The 19,826-nt window shown below is 32.6% G+C and overlaps 1 protein-coding gene across 10 annotated transcripts in view; it reads left to right on the plus strand.

The window, feature by feature from the left end:
* LOC114256952 (N-carbamoylputrescine amidase) overlaps positions 1-3,246 on the plus strand; it is a 34,921-nt gene extending 31,675 nt beyond the window's left edge. Inside the window, exons 9-13 of one of the 10 annotated variants that reach the window (XM_082908824.1) lie at positions 441-607; positions 880-986; positions 1,102-1,239; positions 2,560-2,595; positions 2,677-3,246. In XM_082908824.1, coding sequence (XP_082764950.1) covers positions 441-607; positions 880-939 — 227 coding nt within the window. In that variant the 3' untranslated portion in view covers positions 940-986; positions 1,102-1,239; positions 2,560-2,595; positions 2,677-3,246. The remainder of the gene's footprint in view (positions 1-440; positions 608-879; positions 987-1,101; positions 1,240-2,559; positions 2,596-2,676) is intronic. The other 9 variants (XM_082908825.1, XM_082908820.1, XM_082908823.1 and 6 more) reach the window with 9 other exon arrangements.
* Positions 3,247-19,826: the final 16,580 nt, after the last annotated feature.

Below are 19,826 nucleotides of genomic sequence, written 5' to 3' on the forward strand. Positions count from 1 at the left end.
AGGAGGTAGAGATGGTATTAGAAAAATAGTGAGGGGATTAGAAATTTTTTTATTTTTTTTTATTTTTTATATATGGGAAATTTTTTTTAAAATATAATTTTTAATTTTTTATATTTTTTTATTTGTTTTATTATTTTATATAAAAATAATTTAACAATTCCTCACTACTAATCCCCTCACTATCAATCCCCTCACTACTAATCCCCTCACTATCAATCCCCTCACTAATAATCCCCTCACTATTAATCCCCTCACTATCAATCCCCTCCATTCTATCTCCCAAAACAAACGGGGCCAAAGGATGTTTACAGAAATCATACATTTAGATTGTTGTTTGTAATTTGGGCTTCAACTTTGCAATGTAAATATGTTACCAAACATCATGAAAAGCACAAAGGAAGTAAAAATCTCTAATTGAACTGATGTATATTTTTTGACAGTAATTTGCTGGGATCAGTGGTTTCCAGAGGCAGCCCGAGCTATGGTTCTCCAAGGTGCAAAAATATTATTTTATCCTACTGCTATTGGATTTGAACCTCAAGATACAAGACTTGATTCTCGTGATCACTGGACGCGAGTGATACAAGGGCATGCTGGGGCCAATTTGGTAATTTTCATATTCTAATGACGAGAAACTCTAGTCTATTCTTAATTTTCATGTGCTTTATGTAAAGAGTTGATGATGAAAAGGCTGATTTATTTTACAACCTATACTATTTATTTAGCCATGGAAAAGTAACATGGAACAAGTAAATGTGTCTCAAAGTAATATTGGTTCCCTGTTATCAATATTCATGGTGACCAAAACCAAGGACTTGCTTTAAAATTTCCATCATAATGTTGTATCATGAAATGATAAAAACAAAGTAATCAATTTAGATAAATTCAGGTACCTCTAGTTGCTTCAAATCGCATTGGGAAGGAGATCATCAAGACTAAGCATGGAAACAGTGAGATCATATTCTATTGCAACTCTTTTATAGCAAGTATTCCACCTTATTGACTTGTAGCATTTGTAGAGTTAAATGCTTGTTCATATATTGTAATTTTGGACTTGTACAGCTGACAGATATGGTTTAACATTTTTACCTTGATGAACAGGACCCACTGGAGAAATTGTTGTGTCTGCTGATGATAAAGACGGAGCTGTTCTTGTAGCCCAATTTGATCTTTGACAAGATCAAATCCAAGAGACATAGTTGGGGAGTATTTTGTGATCGGCGTCCAGATTTATACAAGGTACTTCTTACATTACATGGCAGCAATCCCAAACTTTGATCTTACATATCTTATCCTATCAGTATCTTTTTGTTGTGTTGCTGAATAGAATTACTTCTACAACACTTCCTATTCTCATGGGAAATAGGAAACATAGCGCGTTGATTGTGTTCGTGTCAAATGCTACGTGTAGCATTTCAAAGATATGCCTGCTTTTGGACCATCCAATATCAAATTTTTGTTTCCAATAATAGATCAATATGCGGTGATCCAAAATATCAATCATTCATGTTACCCTTTTAATATCTCAGCTATTACTTTATTGACTCTTGGACCTTGCTCTTCTGTTGGCATGGTATTTATTAAATATATGAGGTGTTTTATTACAGTGTTCACATTACTTATTTTTTTCTTTCTGTTCTCCACTATATTCTTTGTTGGTTTGTTAGATATGTTTGAATACGTATAATATTCAACTCTGATGTTAAATTGCTGAACTAAACAAATAACACAAACACGGTATTAAGGACTTCAAATTTATCAATGGAAATCTTGCATATATGGCTGCAAATAATGCTGTGGATAGACTTGGTGATGCATTTCCTTAATCGGATGAAACACACCATGTTTTTCTTGATCTTGGGTGATTGGTGCAACTGCTTGGATGCACTATGGCCTTATATTAAGTCTCTTTTAGTAAGCAACACACATGTCTTTGTTGTTGTCCATATACTGCCCGAAATGAAAAGGAAAAAATTGAGGTTTAGAAGACCTGGGATATATTCTGCCACGTGTCTGGTTTAGAAATTTGTTGTTGTCCATGATCACTCTATGTTGCTTTAGCAAAAGAATCTATTTGAAAAAAGGAAAGAAAATAGAGTATTCTTGCTTTGTATCTCTTGGCACTTGCTTTATAATCTTTTTGCAGCTTTGAATTGATTGGCTGATGGGCATAATATTCTTGTCTTCGAGCATTGGGATCAATCCCTCTTGCTCGTAAAATTATTGAATGTCATTAACACATTTGCCTCAATACCATTTGAGACTATATATTTGTCTAGACAATGTAGTAATCATTTGAAAGTAAATTCATGGAGCAATTCGGCTGTTTGATAGCAAAACGATAATTTTATTGATTTTCAAGTTTGTTGAATTAGGTCCACTTTTATTTTGGCATTATTAATTTACTCATTTTCATTTTTCTCGTGCTTCTGCTTTTGTTTGCTTTGCTTGCTTGCTTTTTTACTCAAGAGCTTTTGTCAAATTTTCATATACATCCCACATTGTCTACTAAATTTGGATAAACAAATATAATTTGATATTGTATTACATTTTTTTTAGGGTGACGAAAACAATGAAGATGATGAAGATATTTGGGTAAATTTTATGTGGCATTAATAATAACTTGAATTTTGTCTTCAATTCATTAGCTTATCTTATGTATTGCTTTCATAATAGTTGCATGACGCAAATGAAACTGGAAATGGTGGATCCTTGGACAATGCCAAATGCAAATTGTTGAATTGGGATGGAACAAAAGTGGTGGTTGCGGAAGGCACAATTGCATCAACAAATTCTAAAGCATTGGTACATCACATGCCTCTTGGTCTTGGGTGTTGGAAAGTATGGGTTAATTATGTCATAGTCAATGCACCATTGTTTCACCCTAATCATGAGATATTTGTGCTTGAGGATGCTATTGGAAGCACCGTTGCTTGGCCAACCCATTTCATTGGCTTTGACTTTAGAACTAACATCTATGGATAGTTTTTGAGGACTTTAATGAATAAATTTCTATGATTTTCGAATAGTTTTGGGTAATGTTTACAAACTTATATATGTACAGTTTTGGATGGTTTATAACTTTTTTGATAATTTAGAATTTAAGGATAGTCCTTTTGGATGTTTTTGAATTTGCAGTTAGGTTTTGGATCTTTGGAATGTATATATTGACAATTTTTGAATGTTTATAATGTACAGATATAGTTTATTTTTTATAGTTGAAATAATATTTTGCTGGTTGATTAATATTTTTGGTGAATCTTGTTTGTAATATTAGATTGTACAAAACATGCCAAATAGACCTGCTGAATTTAAAAAAGAAAATACACATTCTTCGGCAAGCAAATTAGGTCGTTGTATGAAATCTTTCACAGCATTCCATGTATGTTGTGGTATGTTCTACTTATTTACGGCAGGCTGAGCAAGTGGCTGTATTATATATTTTACGGTGCACAATCAGCGCTATTATTTGTCCCACCAAATAACAGCATGCAAAAGTGGTCGTATAAAAAGTAACAATGACGCACAAAATCTGTCGTTAAATAGTTTTTAACAGCGTACTATAACATGTTGTAGAAAAATTAACGACATACAAAATCTGCTATTAAATAGTTTTTAACGGCGTACGAAGCATGTCGTTGAAAGTGAATGACTTTCCATAACTAGTCATAATATGACGTGTTGATGCACGTCGTAGAAAGGTTTTTACGGCGTACATTGCGCGCCGGAAAAATCATTTTTTGTTGTAGTGTATCAATCATTGTTATGTTTAATGCGAGGCAAGAGAGGGGGGAAAAAAAAAAAACCAAAAATTCTCAATGTAATTTTGTGTAATAAGATACATAAATTACAAGCAAACTGCACGAAAAAATTGCAATTCGTTTGGTTTCGTTTTTCTGAAAACAGTTTTTAAAAAATTTTACTTTCTTGTTTTCTGTATTTTTTTGTTTTACTGAATGTTTTTAATATTTTAAACAATTTTTTTTTTAATTTTTAGACACTTAACATAAATACACATCAAAAGTATAATTTTTGTGAAAAAATCTTTCAAAAATTTAATAAATACCAAAAATATAAAAAAATTAAAAAAAATTTAGTATATTTTTCATATTTTTATGTATTTTTTAATTTTTTTAAAATATTTTTTCACAATTTTTTTACTTTTTAGATACATCTAAGTAAGGTGTATCTAAAAAAGTAAAAAAAATGCTTAAAATTTTAAAAATATTCACTAAAAACAAAAAAAAAAATACACAAAAAATAAAAAACTCACTTTTCAAAAAACTTAATATAAAAAACTCAAACCAAACCCTACAAAAAGTCGAAAAAACTAACAATGAATTACAAAACAACCGCAAGCTGCAAATCACCTGGGTTGAAAAACAATAATAATAATAACAACATTTGAGTAAACGGCTGTGCCTTATACCCCCAGTGGGGGTCACACCCCCAGTGAGGTGGCGCGCCCCCACTGGCAGCCAACTCAAAAAAAAAAAATAAAATAAAAAACTGTTTTTTTTCATCCAATCATGGGCCTCCACCTCGGGGTATAAATCATTTTTCTTGAATAAATTAGGGAAATCAATGTCTAGATATGTAGAACCATCTAGCTGTGCGTGTATCAATGTGTGTGTGTGTGAGAGAGAGAGAGAGAGAGAGAGAGAGAGAGAGAGAGAGGGAGGGGGGGGGGATGCAAAACCCTAAACCCTGGTACATGAATTTGCAAAATGGGTATTATGGATCCCAAATTGGTACAACCCGTTAACCCGACGTGTCAACTCAAATACCCAAAGAGACGGCCCTTCATTTTTGGGCTCATGAGATGGACTCATGAACTTGGGCTAATACTAAAACCAAGGAAGAGTTGGGTTATCCTTTATGTGACCCATGGCAATTAGGTCATTGACACAAGATTGGAGTACACGGGCTGGCCCGTGTTTGGTTATCTCTGTTTTTCAAAAAATTGAGTCTTTTATTTTTCATATTTTATTTTTTGTATTTTTAGTGATTTTTTTTTAATATTTTATGAAAACTATTTATTTTTTAATACACCTAGAAAGTGATTTTTTTAAAAAAAATAAAAATAAAAATTCAGTACATTTTTATATTTTGTTGCATTTAATAAATTTTTTTAAACTTTTTTTTACAAATTTTATACTTCTTAAATATATCAACATTGAGTAGATCTAAAAAAGTTTAAAAAAATGATTAAAATACTTTTAAAAATCACTTAAAATATAAAATATGAAATACGAATTAAAAACTCCGAACCAAATAGATACACCAATTCAATAACATAAACATCTCACTCCGAAAAAATTTGGGACAAAAATTTTGGGATAATAGCATTGGTGAAAAAAAATTCTTTTTACAATTTATTTAAACAACTACTATAATTCAACCATTGCAACAAACATGCTAAAATCTTCTATTCAAATCCATAACCTCTCCAAAGAAGTTTACCAAACCAAGCCCATTGAAAGTAATAACTTCTTCGACCCTGTTTGGCAAGTGGGTTTTGGGCTATTTTTTGGACTAAAATTCACAAAAAGACAAAAATAAATTAAAATAGTTAATAAGATAAAATATCACATCAAACCTATAATCATTTTACTTTTTCTCTAGTAAACATCACATTTAAGTACAAAAAAATTCAATCATCTTTCCAAACACAAAAATTGTAACCTGCTAAAATAGTCAAAAATTAAAATGGATTACTTCTCAAACGTGGCCATTGATAACATTAATATTTACATCAGTTGAGCAATCCTTGTTGTGGACAACAATCAACTTACTTTTTTAGATTGACTTATTTTGAAATAAAAAAAAAAAAAATCAATACATCGGTAATATTGTATCATTACTGCAATGCTAATGGTTATTGTATATGAAAGTAATAATTTACACTCTTTCAATTTGTTTCTAATAGTAAAAATTAACTAAAGGAAGTGACATAGTTTTATAAAGTGTTTTGCTTTAGTCCGTTTTATGTATTCTAGTCGAAAGCAAGGAAAAAAAGAAAAGAAGAGAAAGAGTAGTGATATCATTGAACATTGCTCTTTTTTAATTGACTCAGAGAGAGGGAATAAAAGTTTTGTTAATGTCAATGTACTTTTTCTTTTTTCTTTACATTTCTCCCTATTAAAACCAAGAGTAGTGCTACCGACTCCCAGTGAGCTGACCCCCACTGATAACCCCTAATGAGGTGTCGGCTCTCCATTGGCTGAAAAAAAAAAAAAAAACAAAACAAAATAAAACAATTTTTTTCCTCCAATCAGAGAGAACCCCCAGTACCCCACTAGGAGTCCAACGCATTTTCCTAAAACCAATTAATTCAAAATTTTCACGTTCCTACTCTCTTTCTCTCCCTTTTGTAATCTAAAGAAGTTGAACCCAATCCCCCTTTTCCCTCATATATTTTTTCTCTCTTTCCAAATCACTCAACGCAGTTGTGCTAAGCATATAAAAATAATTCACAAAATTAAACAATGATTATAAAAAATAAAGAATGTGACTTATATATGAGCCAGGTAAGTCTCACCCCTTAATCTTTAATATGGGTCCCATTTTGTAGATAAATTTTTGATTTTTTTTTTTTTTTTGAAAAATGTAAGGTATGCAAGAACCGTGACAATTCTAAGATTTTTTTTTTTTTTTTTTTTTTTCACTTACTCAAATTATGACAAAAATATTTTGACAAAAATAATTTAAATTTATTAAAATCATTAATAAATTAAGTGTTATATACATTTATATTAATCTTTTTATTAAAAAAAATAAAAAATATATGAGATCTACATTCGACTCATCTTTGATGACATCCACACTTAGAATGAATTTGAATAATACATTGCTTTTCTTTAATAAAATTCTGAGTGTATTTTTTTGGGACATCCCACCACTATTTTATTTTATTTTTATTTTTTAAGATCCTAGTACTATTTTGGACATTTCATAAGGCTGCTTATGTAGGTCTTTTGAAAGGTACAATTGTTTGAAATTTCAAAATGAAAAAAGACATTCAAGGATTCAGCCATATATTATTTTTGGATATATATTTCACATTAGTTGGTTGCTTCTGTGCATTGCTTTTGAAAATGTAAGATGAGATTCAGAGAGAGAGAGAGAGAGTGACCCTGAGGAAGGCAAGCTTGACACACAAATAGCTATATAAACAGTTCAGCCATCATCAAACCTAATTCCCACCAACCACAAGACCTCTAACTAGAATTCATCTGAGGGATGCATATAGCCCTTGTATGTAACCACTAATGTCAAGAAAATTAAAATATAGAATAACTCAGTGAAAAATGTAATTGTTGTATTGGTTTTTTTTTTTTTAATCAGATAATTGTTGTATTGGTTGAGATTTATTCTAAATGTGAATCCTTCTATAATTGGGTTTAATCTCACAATTTTATTACATTTTCTGTGAATTATTCTATTATCCAATATGTGTTTCTAGTATTATTGTTTATGTACAGGTGGATGGGTGTGGTTATTTTAGGTTGTCTGTTATTGCTGTTGCTCTGTTTGTTTTCTTGTCTTTCCATCTCCTTTGGTCGGTTTCTCACCAGCTTTGAGGTGGTGCTGTCAGATGATTGTACTTGCCTCCTGGTGCCAACCTGGTTGGGATTAGGAGGTGAGCTATGATGATGTTTGCACCATCTCCCCCTCCCTTTATTAATGTATTGGCTGTTCTTTGTGTCCATTGATTTATTAATAAAGATCTTCTTTTGATTGATAAAAAAAAAAAAATTATTGTTTATGTACATTCCATGCCACACAGTGTTTTAAAGCTACACGACATCATTATCCATATTCCAACTTCATTACAGTATTCTTTGATATACCAACTTTTATTATAGCATCTTGGTGAAGTACTAAAAAGCATGAAAAATATAATTCACTTAAATTTGGGAGTGCTATTTGAAATCTTAGTGAAAAATTAGATTTGTTATCTCATGTTTGCTTGTCTCAATTGAAGTGGAGGATTTCTTTATGCAAATTGCAAGATGTGGGATCCACTATTCCAATCATCAGGAAAAAAATCTGGCGTGCAATGTGCACTGTATACACCTTTATATAAAATTATATAATTTTTTATGAATTTACATAAACAATCCTACAAAAATGTGTAAGTTGAATACAAATTCAAGTAATCACTAAGTTTTTATGAATTTATGAGAATTTGTATTCAATTCACATATTTTTGTGATGTCACTTAGGTAAGTTCGTAAAAATTTACGTAATTTTATATAAAATTACATACGGTATACAATATGCACTAAAACATTTCCCATCAATCAAATAATGTTAAGTACGTTTCATCTCATTTCATTTTTTTCGAGAAACAAGTGGATTATTACTTTACAAAGTTATGCTTAATTCCATGTATCAATCTCAAAATTTGTTACCAAAAAAAAAACAAACAAACAAACAAACATACAAACAAAAAAAATGCTAAAGCCAAAATTTGATTCTAAAAAGCATTTCCAATTATAATTTATTAAGTTTTGTATTAAATGTAAGACAAGGTTTAGTAATTGTTAAAATTTGACAAAATCTTCTTTTAATATTTATATTTTGACATTTTGTCAAAAAAAAAAAAATTACATTTTACACTATAAGACTAGACTACTAATTTATAATGTTGTAGCACGGCATAATGTCAAATTTTAATTTTAGGGCAAATTGCAACAATAGAACCTATAGTTTGGTTTTTGTGTCATTTTGATCTTTATAATTTCAATTGATTCGATTTTGACTATAAATTTATGATTTTTTTTTTAATTCGATACAATTGATTACAACTTTTAGCATTTTTTTTTTATGATAACTATATATATAAGTGGCATGAATGATATTTTTTAGAATAAAACTAAATTTACTAAACTCAATAAGACAAACTTAACCAATTCAATCAAAAACACTAACAGAATTATTAATTGGATCAAAATGACACAAAATTTAATGTTAATTGTCAAAATTGAGCCAATTGAAAGTGGAGAGATCAAAATGACACAATGGATAAAATGTAAGGATCACTAGTATAATTTATCCTTAATTTTAATATTATTGATTTGACATCAATAACTTAATATGCTCATGAGATTCTTTTTAATTTTTTTTCTTGAGTTTTGTTGGAGAATAAATTAACTAAAAGCACTTTTACTGTTTAACGTATTCAAGATTTTCACAGCTTTCGTTTGCATTTCTTTGTAAAATAAAGTTGGTTCCCACTTTCCAACACTTGTAGGGTCAAATATTGTAAAGAAATTCCATGCAACACGATCATAATATAATATTATATGATTAAAGTGGAATATTAAAAGCGTGATTTAAGTGGCCATGGGCAATCACAAAAAGTAAGTCCCTATCAATCTCAATGGCTGATAAAAATACAAAGACACTAATTGCTATGAAATCTCGTGGGGAGAGACTGTTTGGATAACCAAAGTTGAATATGAGAAGCTTGGTGGTGAAGAGTGTGTGTGAAAAGTAGACTTATATGAGAAGAATAAGATAGAGCTTGGTAGAGTTGGATCTGGCCCTCATTGGACAGCCAATGAACACATGGAGTAATGGGTCCCTCCTCCATGTGCTTTTTCATTATTTCAAATGCTATATTATTGCTCATGCAAAGTGATAATACATAAATAATAGGACAAATTATACTCATATCGTTTGGAGTATATAAGTCCTGTTTGGTAAGATTTATTTTTAACTTATTTCAGTTTTTAGTTTAATTTAAGTTATTTTAATATGTTTGGTTCAGCTTAACAATACAGCTTATAATTTTTTGTAAGTCAAAAATCAACTTATTCTTTGAGTGGAGGAGGAAAAGCTTAATTTATAAGTCAAAAATCAGCTTATGTTCACAGCTATAAGCTATAAGCTGTTAGGGTATAAATTATAATCACTTTCCCACAGTTCTACCAAACAGGGTCATAGCCAATTTTATAATTTTAATATAATTATATTATTTTTCTTTTCAGTAAGGTTAAGTAATATAAATAGTGTGAAGATACGAAAATAAATAATATATAAAATGCATATTATAGTGTAAAAGATATGATAATAACACTACATCATATAAGGGTTTTAGAGACCAAACTTTTTTGTTCTTAAAAGTGAAAAATTTATTGTAAAAAATATTTAGAAACCAATTCATATTGTTGCAAGGGTTGTCTTTTAAAAATCATTCCAACAAAAAACCTCTTGCGACAATTTTGTAAATGTTGCTAATAAATGCATTGGTGACAAAACAAGTTGATGCAAAAAGGTTTGCTTTTTTAGATAATAAATTTGGTCATAAAATGATAGTAATTCATGGCTATATGTCTTATTCCATTGTTAAAAATACAACGATAACACTTTTAGTAACTAAGATATTTCATTCCTAAAAAGTATTTTTGCCTTTAAATTTTTGTCTATAAGATCATAATTGTTTATAATTAACTAATTATTAATTAAAAAAATTATTATTATATTAATTAAAATTTTAAGAGAACCTAATATAATTATATTAAAACCGTTAATCTTGTTATGTTTTCTCCAAATACAATGTAATTTATGGTGGTCCAATCTTGTTGGGTCTCACTCTAAAGTTGATGCTCCAACCTTTGCTTTTTATTTATTTTTTTTCATTGATGTATCTCTTGACATTATACTTTAATTTGATGTATCAATATGTTCTATTTTGCTGATAAAAGAAATACAATGTAATTTACCTACATGCATGTATCTATGTTGGAGTCCACTACAAGAAAAATCACTTTCGGCAATTAAATTTTTAGTCGTCAAAAGTCCACTTTTAGTCGTCAAAAACCTTATTTTTAGTTTCCCCGACTAAATTTTTTAGTCGCCGGTTTTATCGCAAAAACATGGTCGCCGGAGGTTTTGGCGACCAAAAAGGTTTTAGTCAGCAAAAACACAGGTCTTTAGCGACCAAAGTTTTGGTCGCCAATAGTCAATTCCACTTTTTAAAATTATACATTTAGCGACTAATGTTTTAGTCGCTAATAGTTAATGAACGCCGACCAAACTGTTTAGCCGCCCAAAGAAACACTTTTGGTGACCAATAGTTTTGGTCGCCAAAGGTTGTTCGGTGGAAAAAAAAAAAATTAACTTTCCTGCTTTCCACCTTTTACACCTTTAGCAACACACTCCCTCCATCATGCCATTACAACACCACATGAATATATATGTAATATATATTATTTATATAGTATATTGACCCGTATTAATATAAAACTATATATATAAATATAATTATTTTTATTCAATATAATTTATGTAAAAAATAAATTATTTACTAAAAAAAATTGGGGCGACTTTTGGCGACTAATCTATTTTTTAGTCGCCCATTCTATAATTTTGGGCTACTAATTATTTTTTAGTTGCTAAAAAAATAAGTTCCGCCTAAAAATAACCACTTTTGGCGACTAAACTGAATTTTAGTCGCCAATTGTAGACTTTTAGCTACTAAATTTTTTTTAGTAGCCAAAAAGCTTCACTTTTGGCTACAAATTTTATTTTTGTCGGTAAAACATGTATAATCGGCGACCAAACTATTTTTTAGTCACCAAAACCTATACTTTTGGCTACTAAATTATTTTAGTGGCTAAAAACCTTCACTTTTGGCTACTAAAAAAACTTTAGTCGCTAAAACCCATATAATCGACGACTAAATTGATTTTTAGTCGCCAATAACTATACGTTTGGCTACTAAACTGTTTTACTAACTCCATTTTGGTCGCCAATTGTGCTACTTTCAGCGACGAAAAATTGAATTTTACTCGCCAAAACTGGTTTTTCTTGTAGTGGCCATCTCTCTTATTTTGTGCATTGATGGCATAATCTAGATTGAAAAAGCCACAATCATTTAACAAGTAGTTCAATCTTAACAAATCTAAATAGTTAATTCAAAGTGGGCAATAGTCATATGATTAAAAATACCTTAATTGATCATGTTAGATATTTTGTCCCTATCTTTTACATTTGAAGAATTAGTGTGAAACGATGGTGCTTACAAAAAGAGTGAGGAGTGGGAGACAGAAATATTTCAAATGAAATTGTATTTGAATTTTGAATTTTGAAAAAATAATAAAGTAAAATTATTTGTTTCTATTTTCTTTTCTTTTACAAATTGCTCCACTCTACTAAATGAAGTAGAAGTTGTTTTTTTTAAAATGTTAAATGCACAAAATTAAAAAACATAAAGTGCATTGTGTGGTTAGAAATTATTTTAAATGTGACCCACACTAAATCCAAGTTGAATCTCGGGCACATCATTCATTTTCTGTAATTTTTTTGTGTAATTATTTTAGCTTTCTTTTTGTAAATATTTCCCAAATTCAAAATTCAAACAAAGTGAAAAGCAAAAATAACAAAGAAAAGTAACAATGAAAAGTTTGGATGTTTGTATTGGATACCAATTTTGAATGTTACCACTCCAAGCATGTGGAAAACCCAAACTATATTAATATCATAAAGGTTCAGTTCAAATTTAGGTCTGCAAAGCAATATACAAAAAGTTAGAATGTACATGGAGAAAGCCAAAAAATTAGAATGTATATGGAAAAAGCCATCTAAGTTTAACATTCTTTGCTTGTCAATTGTTTGGAAAATTAAGAATACATAAATTAGTCCTAAAATTAATCACAGAATGTATGTGAATGGATAATTTATTATTAATTTTAAATGATTTCCACTAATAAATTAAGTAAAATTTCATATATTCATATGTATTTTTGTGATTGCTACCACCAAAAAAAAAAAAAAAAAAAAATTCATAGAGTTAAACCCTTTTAAGAAAATAAATCTTGAATATAGTTATTATATATGTATATTTGATATCAACTTTTGTATAAATATTATATTTGTGGATTACTATTCAAACTATAATTCTTATACAGTTGTACATATAACTATCATATGTATATTTGATTCTTGAGCATTAATTTAGGGAGGACCTATGTCTTCTGAATTGGGATCCTCCCCTTCCTTTCGGTCCTTCATTCCCTCCTTATAGGGCTTTCGGGCCCACTTTGAGGCCCAATTTTGATAATCTGAACCGTTCATATTTTTAGATTTATTCAGTATATCATACCTGTAAAAAATCAAGTTGATCGAATATCATAAAGTATGTGTTCGGAAAACTATTTATTAAAAAATAGTTTGTAATCCCAATTTTCTGAACGCATACTTTCTGATATCCGATCAACTTGATTTTTTAAAGGTATAATATAATGAATAAATCTAAAAATATGAACGGTTCGAATTATCAAAACTGGGCCTCAAAGTGGACCCGAAGGTCCCTGCAAGGAGGGAATGAAGGAGGGGCTCAAGGTGGGGATCTGGACTCATGTCTTCTGCCCACTGCGACCCTTTGGACCTATTCAAAGGGCACATGTGGTGCTAACCTAACCAAATCAAGTACCTGATTGATTACTTTGCTCTTTCTGTCCCCTCTTGGCTGTTCCTCTATGTACTCTTCTTCTTTATTTGTGTTTGGTTTTTTAAAAGCAATTAAAGAAATTCAATAGGAGGTAATGGATGTGTTCATTTGTCTTGCTTATTTTTAGTGGCATATTTGCTATTGCTAATTAGCTTCATCTCACTCAAGCTGTTCTAGTGAGATCATTGTAAGAGCATTATTGCCAAGTTCATTAGAGCTTTCTCTTGACTATTTTCTAGTACAGAATTATAGAAACACATTTCATCAAACTCAATTATTGACTAGCTACTTTAATTAAACATTAAATCACTAGCTACATGTAACTAAAAAAAGAGGACTCAACAAATAAAATAAAGAATAGAAAGTTTGTTAGAGAATGTATTTGAAAAGATGGTTAGCTAAAATAGAAAATAGACTTTTAGTTAAAATTTAATTAAAAATTTGACTATTTTGATACAATGCTCTAATGGCTAATAAAAGAAAAAAATGGACTATATTTGTAGAAACAGAAATAAAGTAACAGGTTTATTAGGTACCAACCAAAGAACTTTGGAGAAAAAATTAGTTATAACTTCAATATTATGTCACTATCTGTAGGGTCATTTGGCAACTTTTAAAAAAGTTAATTTTTAATTAAAATGATTAAAAAGTCAAAAAATTATTAAGCTGCTTTGCCATCAATTAAAAAAAAAATAGATGTTATATCAATTTTTTCACTCATAAAAAATATATTAAAAAAAAAATCCAACCCCCCAAACACTATGTTTAGCTCTTCAAAAAGTCAAAAAAGTCACCAAATAAGGCATGGGTTAATTATAGTAAGACCCCTCAACTATTAACGAATATCACTTTACACCCATTATCCATGAATCCGTATATATTGACCCCTCAGTTATGAAAGTTGTATAAATACATCCTTTTAAAGGTAGTCTAAAAAGGGTTTGTGGGGGGTCAAAATAATGCATTTTTATAGTTAAGGGAGATAAAATAATATTCACTAATAATTGAGAAAATCTTGCTAAAATAACCCAAAAAATAAACGCAAACAACCATTGTATTTGATATCATTATCTAATAATAAATCATAAAAGGTTGCTATATATTGTAATCATCTTATATTCACTACAAGAAAAGTGCCTATAAAACACGGAACTTTTTGCGACGACGTGTATCCCATCGCAAAAAGTGATCTTTTGTGACGGCATTTGCAACCGTCTCAAATAAATGTCTTCTGCGACGGTAGTTACCCCATTGCTAATAAGCACACAAGAAAAAGTGTCTTAAATAGAGAAGTATTCGTGATGCATTGTGTACTGTCGCAAAAAGAAATTTTTTTGAAACGGGTGAAATTTACCGTCGCAAATAGTGGATATTTGTGACAGCAATTCTCTATCGCAAAAAAACCCTTATTAAAACGGTGTCGTTTTAATAAATGGATTTTCTCATTTGTGACGGTTTATCTATACCGTTGCAAAAAGTACTGAAATGTTTCATCTCCCTCTCCTTTAGCCCAATTGGCGCTCGATCAAAACCCTCAAAATATTTTCATTCCCAAAATCCCTAAGACCATTCTCCCTCAAAACCCCCAAAATCCCTAAAACTTTATATATTATTTCCAATTCCCAATCACAATCACAGAGATTTCGAGTTCCCAATCACATAGACGAGTTCGAGTTCGTGTATCACAATCACAATCACAATCACAATCACAGGAGTTTGTGTGACAGGTAGGTTCTTGACGAGCGACGACGGCGAGTGTTCACCGACGATCTCTCTCTCGAAGAGCGACGACGGCTAGCGATGGTGCGGCGACGGCGTATTACGATCTCTCTATCTCTCTCGCGCGAGCTTAGTCAGCATGCTCTCTCTCTCTCTCTCTCTCTCTCTCTCTGTCTCTCTCTCACACACACACACACACACACACACACTGATATATATATATATATATATATCTATGTATTTTTCTTTCCCTATATGCTGATAAACTTTCTGTTTATGTTCAATGTTGTTTATATTTGAATTTTGCTTTAATTATTGAAATAAATGTATGTTGATTTGTAGATCCAAGCATGAACATTGCTTCATCTAAAGACTATGATCATCAGAAATTATTTTGTTAGATTTTAAAACTGTGTAGCTTAGATTAGATCACAAACTATGGAGTTTTTGCTTCCCAAAAAGCAGAATGGAACCGAAACCATTCCATTTCTTTTAAATCGAAACTAAATGACCTGTTTAATTTATTTTAAAACTCTTTACTTTTAGTACAAAATTACTAAAATACATTTAATGAAATAAATATCAAGCTCAATTTTATTTGCAAATTAAACAGGACTTTTAATTTAAGGTTCACAAGTTGAAATATCATCATAATATTTAGTATGAAATCTCATCCATTGTGGAATGGATTAGTTGAACAATATTCCAGAAATTTTGAAAGCTTGATGTCCTTGAGGACTCCCCCCTAAAAAATGCTGGCGACCTCCCCCTGTCATTCCCCCCTACTCCAATACAATCCGAAGACGATTTTGAGTTCGAGGAGGAAGCTTTGGTGAGGAAAAAGAAGGAAGCTGCTGGGGCCAAGTCCCTTACTCTGAATGAGCAAGGTGACTTGACTCAGGATGAGAAGGATGAGGCCTCAAAGGATGCCTCCTCCTAGAAGACAAACTTCGAGGTGCCTATCGCCGAGAAGAGCCTCGATCAAACTCTACAGGAGATCGATGCTGAGCTCGAGGCTGAGAAGGATGCCGAGAAGTCTTCCCAACTGTCTTCTGGGGTCGAGACACAATCCGCAGCTGACGCCGAGTAGTTTCGTTTACGTTTTTCTCTTTTTTCTGTACCTTAGACTTTCTTTCACTTTTGGAACAAATGTAAGCTTTAATTTGGCCGAGGTGCCACTTTTGTATTTCGCACAAGTAATCCTTTTGTAGGCCGATGTGCCCTTTCTTTTGAATGTGAATACAACTTCTTCTTTCGAATGCTTGCATATTTGTCTTCTTTTATTCTTATATGACTCTTATTCTTTGAACAATTTGTATGTCTTCAACGTATACCTTGACTGTGTAATCTCCTCAATGTGGAATACTTCGGCTGTACCCACTAACAGTTTACCTCGGCTTTGACCTAACACTCGAAAATATTTATCATAATATTTTCACAAGTGTTACTCACAACTTGCCACTTTACTCAAGTCCTCTGTCTTCTATTATTGCAGCATAATCTTGGTTTAACTTTAACTTGTAAATTTTTCTCAAAATTCCAACAAGTGTTAAACCATCTTCATAACCTCAGCTTAACTTCAACTTGTAAATTTTTCTCAAAATTTCAACAAGTGTTAAACCATCTTCCTTTAACATAACCCCGGCTTAACTTCAACTTGTAAATTTTTCTCAAAATTTCAACAAGTGTTAAACCATCTTCCTTTAACATAACCTCGGTTTAACTTCAACTTGTAAATTTTTCTCAAAATTTCAACAAATGTTCAGCCAACTTTAGCTTGTAAATTCCGGCTCCCAAGCGATTATTCTAGCTCTCTGCCCCCTAATATGAACCTAAGTTCCACTTGGGTTCTCATTAAGCATAGGGTTTTTGACCTTGTCGCCGAGGTCAGATTCAAACAAAGACTGGCCAAGGTTATCAACCTCGGCCTCTTTGTTAATCTTGACTAGCATGCACTTAGCTTCGATCTGTGTTTACCCTGCTGATATGGCAAGTTCAATTTGATTCAACTTAGTTCAACTCTATTATATGCAGGTAGGAACTCTACCATATAATAAGTCTAAGTTATTCATCATGTTTCAATCAGAAACATCGCAAACTTAGTTCAACTCTATTTTATGCAAGCAGGAACTCTGCCATACAATAAGTCTAAGTTATTCGTCATGTTTCAATCAAAAGCATCACAAACTTAGTTCAACTCTATTGTATGCAAGTAGGAACTCTATCATACAATAAGTCTAAGTTATTCATCAGTTTTCACTTAGAAACATCGTCAAGTACCTGATTAGTCACAATACACAAGTTCAAAAATCAAGCTGAAACTTTGTTAATACTTTGACTAATAACAAAACAAGAGAAAACTTCTAAGAGACAAGAAAATCTAGTAATAGAAAAATTTCAGATTGCAAGTATTCCAGGGTCTTGGCAGCTCTTTGCCTTCACAATCCTTAAGTCGATATGCCCCGTTGCCCAAGACCGAGATAATTCTATAGGGTCCTTCCCAATTCGGGCCAAGCTTGCCCTTTCTGGGATCCTTCTTGTTGCCGACAACCTTTCTTAAGACGAGGTCGCCTACTTGGAACTCTCGTGGGTTAACCTTCGTGTTATAAGCCCTGGCAAGCTGCTGCTAGTATGCCCCCAACTGAATTGCTGCTTTTTCCCTTCGTTCCTCTGGCAAATCTAGATCTCGGGCTAAGAATGCCTCATTGGTCCCATTTTCTACTCCTTGGGGTCTGATCCCTGGGATGCCGACCTCCAATGGAATTACTGCCTCTACGCCAAAAGCCATGGCAAATGGGGATTCCCCAGTTGATCTTCTCGGCGTGGCCCGATATGTCCAAAGTACACTAGGTAACTCATCCACCCACTTTTCCTTTGCTGCCTGCAACCTCTTCTTAATCCCATACAAGATAACTTTGTTGGATGCTTCTGCTTGCCCATTGTTTTGAGAAAAACTTGGGGTAGAATAGTAATTCTTGATCTTGTATTTTGCACAGAAGTTCTTAATTAGCTTGCTGTCAAACTGTGTACCATTGTCTGCTATTATTGCCCTTGGGATTCCAAACCTGGTGATGATGGTTTTCCATATGAAGTTCTTCACATCAACGTCCCGAATTTTGGCAAGGGGTTCAACTTCTACCAATTTGGTGAATTAATATGTTGCCACCAGCAGGTACTTCCTTTGTCCAGTTGCTTGAGGCAGTTTTCTAACAAGATCCATGCCCCACTAGGCAAATGGCCAAGGGCTGGACACTGGGTTCAGGTCTGCTGCTGGTTGATGTATCAAAGGTGCAAACCTTTGGCACTTCTCACACTTCTTGACATAGGCTTCAGCATTTTTCTGTATGTAAGGCCACCAGTACCCCTGAGTAATGGCCCTATGGACAAGTGACTTGGCATGGCTTCCACATACCCCTTCGTGTATCTCGTAGAGAAAGTCTTCAACTTGTGCAGGATGCACACACCTCAGAAGGGGTCCAGTAAAAGACTTTCTGTAGAGATGTCCTTCTGTTGTTAAATAGAATCTTGTCGACTTCAGTCTGATCTTGTGCGCCTCTTTTCGATCATCTGGCAGTTTTCCTTCTTTAAGGAATACTTTTATTGCATCCATCCAACTTGGTCCCATCTCCACATACATTGCTTCATGCTCTGTGTTCAATGGTTCTATACTTGGTCCTTGCAAGTAATCAACCATTATTGTTCTTGCTTCTCTTGGTTTCATTGCACTAGCTAGATTGGCCAGGGCATCGGCATGGTTGTTGTCATCTCGGCTGACTTGTTATAGCTGGCAATTTTGGAACAATGCTATCAGTCTGTCCACTTCCTTTACATAGGCCGACATCCTTTCATCTCGGGCTGCATACTCCCTGTTGCTTGGTTGACTATAAGCTGGGAGTCACAGAAGACTATTACCTCGTCAGCTTTCATAGCTGCTGCCAGCTTTAATCCTGCTATTAGTGCTTCATACTCTGCTTCATTGTTTGAGGGCTTAAACCCCAGACGAATGGATTGCTCCAATACCTACCCATCTGGAGATACTAGCACTACTCCTGCTCCCGCTCCTTGTCGATTTGAACTTCCATCAACAAATAACCGGAAGGAGTCGCGCGATGTAAATACTGCAGGGCCTAAGTTTTTCTTCCTTCCTTTGTTCCGCTGTCCCCTGCTAGGTTTTTCCTTGCTCACTGGGACGTTGTATACTTCGGCTCAACGGAGCCCAATGTATAACAGCGTCTGGTGTGAACTCGGCCACGAAATCAGCTAAGACTTGTCCCTTGATTGTTGTCTTGGGTCTGAATTCCATGTCGTATTGGCCCAACATTACTGTCCATCTGGTTATTCTGCATGTTAGATCTCCTTGCTGCATCAGGGACCTCAAAGGATGTTCAGTTAACACCATAATTTTATGGGCTTGAAAGTAGTGATTCAATTTCTTGGAAGCCATTACTAAAGCCAGTGTTAACTTCTCCAAGGGTAGGTATCTGGTCTCTGCATCTGTCAAGATTTTACTCACATGGTAAACTGCCTTTTGCTCTCCCTTTTCTTCTCTGACTATTACTGCACTTGCTGCATGCTCTGAAACTGCCAAGTATAAGAACAGCTCATCTCTAGGTACTGGATTTGAGAGAACTGGAGCTGTGGTCAA

Source organism: Camellia sinensis, chromosome 15 (assembly GCF_055761805.1).
Source record: "Camellia sinensis isolate YWXY chromosome 15, ASM5576180v1, whole genome shotgun sequence".
Taxonomy (NCBI): Eukaryota; Viridiplantae; Streptophyta; class Magnoliopsida; order Ericales; family Theaceae; genus Camellia; species Camellia sinensis.